Source organism: Chaetura pelagica, unplaced genomic scaffold (assembly GCF_000747805.2).
Source record: "Chaetura pelagica isolate M959 unplaced genomic scaffold, ChaPel_1.0 scaffold522, whole genome shotgun sequence".
NCBI classification, from domain to species: Eukaryota; Metazoa; Chordata; class Aves; order Apodiformes; family Apodidae; genus Chaetura; species Chaetura pelagica.
In genome coordinates, this window is record NW_009952262.1 from 28,610 (window position 1) to 36,401 (window position 7,792).

At 53.6% G+C, this 7,792-nt stretch overlaps 2 protein-coding genes across 2 annotated transcripts in view; one reads left to right on the top strand and one right to left on the bottom strand.

Annotated features, from left to right (window-relative positions):
• Window positions 1-25: 25 nt before the first annotated feature.
• The window catches only part of AES (amino-terminal enhancer of split), a 10,169-nt gene continuing 2,402 nt past the window's right edge, over window positions 26-7,792 (bottom strand). The window contains exons 2-7 of the mRNA XM_010007475.1: window positions 7,645-7,742; window positions 6,137-6,200; window positions 3,793-3,837; window positions 2,334-2,396; window positions 898-972; window positions 26-259 (exon numbers count right to left, since the gene is read on the bottom strand). Of these exons, the coding sequence (XP_010005777.1) occupies window positions 38-259; window positions 898-972; window positions 2,334-2,396; window positions 3,793-3,837; window positions 6,137-6,200; window positions 7,645-7,742 (567 nt within the window). The 3' untranslated portion in view covers window positions 26-37. The remainder of the gene's footprint in view (window positions 260-897; window positions 973-2,333; window positions 2,397-3,792; window positions 3,838-6,136; window positions 6,201-7,644; window positions 7,743-7,792) is intronic.
• The window catches only part of GNA11 (guanine nucleotide binding protein (G protein), alpha 11 (Gq class)), a 31,844-nt gene continuing 24,306 nt past the window's right edge, over window positions 255-7,792 (top strand). The window contains exon 1 of the mRNA XM_010007461.1: window positions 255-261. The gene's annotated coding sequence lies outside the window, so the exon portion shown is untranslated. The remainder of the gene's footprint in view (window positions 262-7,792) is intronic.

Genomic DNA, 7,792 nt, shown 5'->3' on the forward strand with positions numbered 1-7,792 from the left:
CTACAGACAGCCCCCTCCCCCCAGGTCCCCATTCACTCTAATCTGATTTCTCCCCATCGTCGTCTTGGTGGGCATCCCCATCGTGCCCGTTCTTGTCCTCCTTGGAGAGGTGAGCCTGGGAGCCCAAGGCCGAGAGCGAGAGGAGCCCGGTGCCGGTGCTGACAGCAGGGAGGGACGGGGGCTGGAGGCCCACGGGGAGCGGAGTCAGAGGCAGAGCGAGGGCTTGGAGCTGCGACAGCTGGTGAGCTTGAAGCTGCTGCTGTAGAGAATGATGGACAGACAGGAAGACAGGAGAGGGATATTGTCATTTTGAGTGCACTTCAACCCCAACCGACAGGCCTGGGCTGCCCAGACAGGCTGGACCAGCAGCCAAGCTCAAACCAGGGACCTCAGGATCCTGGAGAGCACTGCAGCCTCAGGGGTAAAAAGAAAAAATAAAATTCTAGAGTCCTTGGTCTGCAAGAGCCTTAAGAGAAGGCTCAACAGCATGTCCCTAGCATAACGCAAAGCCCCTAGACCACAGGACATCTGGCCTCTGACTCTGGCATGCTCCTAGGATGCAGTTAAAGCCCTCCCGACCTTGACCAAGAACAGATGGTGTTTTCATATGTCAAGGAGATTCTGTGGTTCCTGCTAAAACCAAAGCTCCTCTCCTTGCACTGTACTGAGATGAAGCATGAATCTGTGCTCCCCTGCAAACCCATGTCCACGTTGTAACAAGTCCAGACAAAGCTAGCCCTATGCCAGTGGGACCAGTCCAGCACTGCACATGGAGCAGCCTGTTGCCAGCATGTGGGGAAAGTTCCCAGGTCATGAGTTTCCTGCCCACCTCTGTCTGGAAGCCCAAAGGCACAGATTCCCATCCCTCTGAACCCAAACTAAACATGCATCACGTACACGGATGATGGAGTTCAGTTCTGGCGCCGTAACCTGCTTGGCTCGTTCAATGGCTCCCAGGACTTGCTGCTGATGCTGGTGTGGGGAGAGTAGAAGGATTCAGGGTCATTTCTAGTATCACAGGGAAGGAGAACAGGGGCACACACACACGTACATTATCTCAGCTGCTAGCAGTAAGATGGCAGGGCACAGAGGCAGAATGATTAACCCTGCAGCTGGAGACACCCGCATGCTCTTCATTTGCCACAAGGACCTTACCCCAGAGGCCACGGTCATGGGCAGCAGGGAAGGAGACACGCTCATCGCATTCCAGTTCCTCACTGCAGCATTAGGAAGGTCCCCTCTTACTCCCATCCTTGTCCCACTCTGCACAGGCCCTACAATCCTTGGCCAGGAGGGCTCTAAGGTGGGAAATACCTCTCTGCTCCCACCCAGGCCCGACACAGAGCAAGGGGCCCTGACATCAGAAGCTCTTGGGAAGCACCCCACTCCTCGGGGTACATCCAAGGTCCCAAATGAAGCAGCTGGAAGATGCTGCTGTGGAAGAGCCCAGCGTGGCTGCTCCAAATACAGACAGGAAAAACAGCTGCATCATGTAATTTAAATAATAAAGGACAACTGTACTGGCTCCTCTGGGAGTACAAGGTCTCAAAAAACACCAGTCCTGTCCATTTCACTCCAGCAAGTGGATTTTTCTTTCCATCTTGGCAGCAGGACAGGGTTGGGGCGGGGGAAGGGGTTGCATTAAAATGCAAAAGGTTTAGTCGTGGCTTAGTTATTAGGCAGCTCTGATCTGATCAGCAAGCCGCTTTGTCTTCCCCAAGAATGGGTGGGTGGGAAAAAACGCAGCCTGTTCCCTAACCCCACAGCTAACCAAGACCAACAAACATGGTCTCCACTCACAGCCAGTCCTGACCAAACACCAGCCAGCCAGGAGAACAGTGGCAGAGTCCAGCCTGGGGGGGTCGTGTGGGGAGATGACAGAGATAGCACTAGAAGTGCTTTATCTTCCTTCTGCCTCAGGCAACAACTCCCAAGCCCTCCCAATTAACTTCTCAGAGGAGTGGGAGGAGCCTATGAGTTGCATTAATTAATGAGCCAGAGGAACCAGATCTCAAGGAGGAGCCATATAGAAGTATTTTTTTTTAACACCCCCTACCCCAGTTAACTCCCAGAGCTCCCACCACCCCTGCAGAAGTGGCCAATGACGCAGGGATCATGGCAGGAGGGAACAGGGAGAGCACAGAGCTCAGCTTTGTCCACAGCCCCAACAAAGGGGACGGGCAGAAAGACGGGCCCCCTGCTCCAAGGCCAAACCTGTCTCAGAGGGCTTGTGGGGCTGGGAGCAAGTGACAAACCAAGGGAAAAGAGCTGCCCCACAGGGGGGTGGGGGCCCCACTCCCCCTGCCAGCACACCCCTAAGCCAAGGGACTCACCTCTTGCGAAAGGTAGGGCAGAACCTGTGCACAAATCCCATTTAGCCTCTTGACAATTTCAGCCTAGAAGGCAAAGAACAGAGGAAAGGCATCAGGCAGCTTAGGACTGACCACCCTCAGCACCAGCTGCCCCATCTTCACCTTCCCCAGATGGCCCTAAGGAAACACACCCCCTTGGAAAGATACTGGCAGCATCCTGGCCCTATTGGGGGCTGGGGGCAAGGCTGCCTCATCCCCAAGGCCTCTCCCTCCATAGTTAAGTGAATCAATGCTGCTGACTGCCAAAGAGCAAGTTTTTCAACATTCTCTTACCTCTCTGGGTCTCCAATATTCACTTAACAAACTGGAAGCAACCAGAGACAAAACATATTGTAGATCCAGGTGGGGATGGATTGAACTATACTTGCCATGTGGGCACAGACATACATGCTGCCCCTGCTGAGACCCCTGCTCTGCCCCAGGGACTCTCTGCTCAGCCTCCCCTTCCCCAAGGACAGATGCTTGCCCAGTGCCAACCAGCTGGGCAGCAGGGCTGGGGCTACACACAGGGACCACATAGACCCAGGCAGCTTCCTCACTAGCCTCATGCAAACAGATGGCAAATTTTTGGGTGTTAAAAGGCTTTTCTCCTGGGAAAAGAGTAAAGCTACCAGCCCCTTGCAAACCACTTTCAAATGGAGTCAAAGAAACTACAGAGCCAAAGGGTTTTGATATGCACTGAAACTGGTCAAGGGGGCCCCACCAGCATCATGAGGCAATGGACTAGGCTGAGAGAGAGTTCATGGGACAGCAGTGAGGATTCAGGGCTTGGGTCCTTTACCAAGACACGTTTTCCCAGGGAAGCCAGTCTCCTGGGCTTAACAAGGACAATGGGATCAGAGGCACCAAGTGCCTTTGTGGGGAGCAGAATTCTGAGCCATGACACACAGACAACTTTGTGACTGATAGCTGAAGCCAGAAAGAGTCAGGCTCAGAGGAGGCTCATGTTTTTAACTGCACAGGTAATTAGCCACTGGGGATAATTAACAACTTCACCACCACCAGTGAGGGTAATGAACAAACTTATCCAGGCTGCAGCACGTCTCCATCACAAGGAGGCTTTCTTAGGTCATCTGCCATCACATCACCTAACTACAGCGCCAGAGAAAAGCTTTCCAGCCCAACTGCAGCAAGAGTTGGAGTGATCACAACAAGGTGTCCTGGGCACTAAGAAAGGCAGCAGGGCGAGGGACCCACCCAGAGCCTGGGAGGAGGGCTGGGGGGGATCTGGGGTCATCTCCTGCCCTTAACACTGCAATCCCAAAAGATAGAGGGTCCCTGCATTTCAAAGGCAGCTCTGACATTTTACAGGCTCATAGCATTTCTAGCTCCTGAAATATCACTGAAATGAGATGGCAAAGCACAGCAGACAACCCGCCCTCCCCAGGAATTAGAGCACTTGGAAATGCCTTCCCCCTACCTGTTTGTGCATTTCTATATTCAGCCCGTAGGACATCTCATAATACTGTAGAGCAGGGGAGAAGAGAACAAAAAAAAAAGTTAAGTCAAGTCTCCAACAGGTAAAGAGGCTCCACACAGCAGTGCTGGGAACTACTACTACTTTTCTAGCAAGGTCTTCTACAAAGGCTGGTCAAGGATGGAAGAAGAGGCCAGCCCTAGGAAACAAAGACAGCAGGAGGCAAACAGAGACCCTCCTGGTACAAGGCAGAAGCGCTGGGCCCAGGCACTCCCTGCCCACCCTGCTCCAGCCCCACACTGCTGCAGATGGAGACCCAAGAACTTGCTAGCTGAGCTCTGTGCAACACCCTTCACAGACCCTTTCAGCAGTTTGCATCAAGGCGAGCACTTGTCATGCTGCTTCAGACCTGGAAGAAGGCTCAGGACACCACAGAATTCCACATCCACGGCCAAAGAGGGCAGCCTGACTCTACAGACTATGCCTGGCCACTGTCCTACAACCCATGTGGCTGCTTCAGCAGCAAATGAAAGACATCAGAACTGGGCTTCATCTAGTAAGTAACTCATCCAGCTGCACACAGCTCCAGCTGTTTGGGAAGAAGCTGTGTGGAAAAAACCCAACGCACCACACAGAAAAACCCCACCCAGAAATGCCCCCCTCACCCCAGCAACAGGCATCTACAGAGCAATCCACTGTTGGGGGAAGCTAATTCCTGACCCCTGGAAGAAGCTCTTTTAAGGCTGATGTATGAGAGCTTAGAAATCTCTATTCTCAGCTTGCAGGCTACAATCTTTATTCTTCTGAAGGAAAAGAAAAATCCACATCTGTGCTCATTTAATTCAAGGAGCAGATCATTGGTGTTCTGGTATCAATGCCACAAGCCCAAGAAGCGCCCAGCTGGGTATGGCCATGATCTCCACCTGTTCCACCACCACCAGTGGCTCGTGAGGCTTCTTTGCATTCTGAACACTGAGCAGGAAATGGGAACCCGACCCCCCAAGCTGCTAATTGTGACTTATTCAAAAATCAGAGCAGCTGTAGCAGCTTTGCACATTCACAGGAATCCTCCTCTTTGCTTCCCATGACTCACTGAGGTGGGGGGTAACAGCAGCTCTGTGCAGCTCCAGCTCAGCCTCGCAGACAAGACAGGAGCTGCTGTGCCTGCAAAGCCTCCAGTGCAGCACAGTGAGCAACAGCCCTTCCCTCGGCCACCAACCTATTGATGGTAGCCTGAACCAATTCTGGTGACTGTCAGCACTAGGTGGGGAAAAAATACATGCAGCCACACCTGGAGATGAGAGTCTCCATGCAGGCTGCAAGGCCCAGGAAGCAATCATTTACCAGTGAGCATGTGGCAGGCTTCCCCATTAACACACAAGGAAAGCTGTGACCTCTTCCTCACACCTTGCTCCCCAGAGCCTCAGAATCTGGACACACAGGCAGTACAGAGCATGTTTTAAACTCCTAACTCTCCTCTGAAGAGCTGCTGTGTTAATGTATACATCTTACCTCTTCCTTCCAGGGCAGGTGCAGCAACTAGTAAGCAGGCACCAGGTCATCTTTGTGGACAGTATCACAACCTTCTTTTAACTCCTTGACAGGAAATGAAGAGACCACAGCCATGCCTGGCATCCCTTCCCCCTGCTACAAGGGCTCTTCCACAGTGAGGGTAAACAGAGGCATTACCTGGCAGGCAGTCACTCTGCCTACAAGAACATGACTGTTTCCTAGTGGATTTCTCTTTAGAGAGCTATGGCTAAGCCTGCTGCCCACGTGTGGCACTGTGACTCCTGCCTTTACCAGGCACTGCCCCAGGATTTGTACACTTTGTGCTGGGGGACATGCAGTGGTGAGACGTGCTACCACTGAGCGCCACGGCTCCGTGAGGCAGCGCAGAGGGTTTGGATCTCGCATAGCAGCTGGTTTCTGCTTCCAACTCCCACCAGGTTTGTGGGAGGCTTCCCAGCCTCATGACTTCTCAGTACTGCCACACTGGCCACAACTCTCCCTGAGTCCCCAGATGCCTGCACACCAGCACCTTGCAGCTGCTTCCTCAGTGTGTAAGGGCTGTCACCCCCCAGGGCACAGGGAGTGAGGTCCAGCAGCTAGTCAATGGCCATAGACCCCTTCCCACACCCATCGAGCCATCAGACACTGGGCCCACCAGTTTCCTGTGTCCAGAAATCCCCTGCTACTTCCCCACATTTCAACAATCCGCTGCATGCAGACACACAAAACAGAGAAAAGCCAATACCAGCCTCGCCGCAGGAGGAGCTGCTGCTGCTGCCCAGGCACCTGCTGTCCCCCTGTGCCACCCCCCTCTCAGCTCCCACCCCAGCCTTACCATAACGTAGTGACGCTGCATCTCTGATTTCTCACTGGCGAGTTTGTCACATTCCAACTTCAAGCTGAAAAGCCAGAAAACCATAAGAATACCACAAACAGGAGATGAGCGAGTTGATCGCCGTGGAGCAGCTGCTTCCTGCACAGCCCCATCCTGGCCAGGCTGGCTGCTCAGAAACCACTGTCCAGATGCCAAGGAGTGGGAGCTGGGTCATGCTGCACTGGCACAGTGGCAACCACAACTTGGCCTGCTCCCACCAACAATCAGGAGAAGCAGTACAAGCTTGTCCATCAGTGGGACGTGGCCTCCCCCAGGCAAACCTTGCCTTGGCAATCCTTTCAGATGGAGGCAGAAAGCTGGGCAGAAGCAGAGGTGGCTGCCCAGAGAGGGTTGTTGGCAGCTGGGGATGGCTTCTAGGACAAGCCTGCCTGCAACACTCAATAGATGCTCCAATACAACTTAAAATCAAAGCCAGATCCATTTCTGGATGGTGGGGAAGAGGCCCAAGTGCAGCACATCCCTCCAGAATAAAGTATTTTTCCTTTCCTGTAGGTTCTTCACGCCCTTCAGAGAAAGTGCTGCTGCTCCCAGTGTTTTATGAGACTCCAACTCACAAGCCAAGCAATTGCAGCCAGCATGTGCTGTGGTTTTGTATTTCAAACAAGAAACAGATTCACCTACACAAAACCTGCTTCTTCCTGAGCAGATTAAGTCCAATGGGGTGGAGGGGGATGGGGGCATACCCTCCCTTCCAGCAGGCATGTTTCTCTGGCTTCCCTGCTCCCTTGCAGACACTGCCCAGAGACATGGGGACACCAGTAAACAGCATTTCCCAGCATATTTTCTACCTGCTCCAGCCAGAACACCACCACTACAAACCTGTAACCTGGTCTCCTAGCAGAACCAAAGCCAGGGAAAAGGAAACAGGGAAGTCACAGCCACATGGTGCAGAGGCACAAGCAGTGCCTCGCAGCCTGTGGTAAAGGGCATCACCTCATAGATTTAACCCAAAGGCTTCACGTTTATTTCAGAAACACACACAAAGCAGCACACAAGTCTGAAGCCAGCTTTTAGGTCAGCAGAAGTATTTCCACACACACCCGCAGAAAAGCGGAAGCTTTTGGATTTAAGTGCTCCCTGCAGCATTCGCATCCAAGAATGGCAGCCAGCGAGAACCAAGGAAAACTCCCAGCAAGACACAGGAGGCCTGGCAAGGCTCCGCGCAGTCCTGGCTGAGCAGTGCTCAGAGGAAAGCCCTTGGCTGGAGAGGAAAGACGCACGTTATCCTCACTGGGTTCCCAAGTGGATGCAACTAAGCCCCTGGCTTTGGCCCTCCTCCAGCCAAAGGTGACCCAAGCCACACGACTGGGTCCCTCCTTGGCGTTCCCACTGGGTCTGTACAGCGAGGCAATGAAGCCGAAGAAGCAGAGCGATTCTTGTGCGTGGTGCCAGCCCAGCAGAGGCTGCGGGGCAGCCCCGGGCTAGGCCAGCGGCACAGGGGCACGTACCTGTGGTACTGGGCCTGCAGGAGCTGGAACTCGTCCTTGATGCGATCGCAGGAGTCGGAGGTGGTGAACTTAAGCTGCTGCGGCAGGTGAGAGGAGCCCTTGAAGGAGAGGAGACAGCGCTGGGCACGGGGACAGGCGGCCTGTCCCG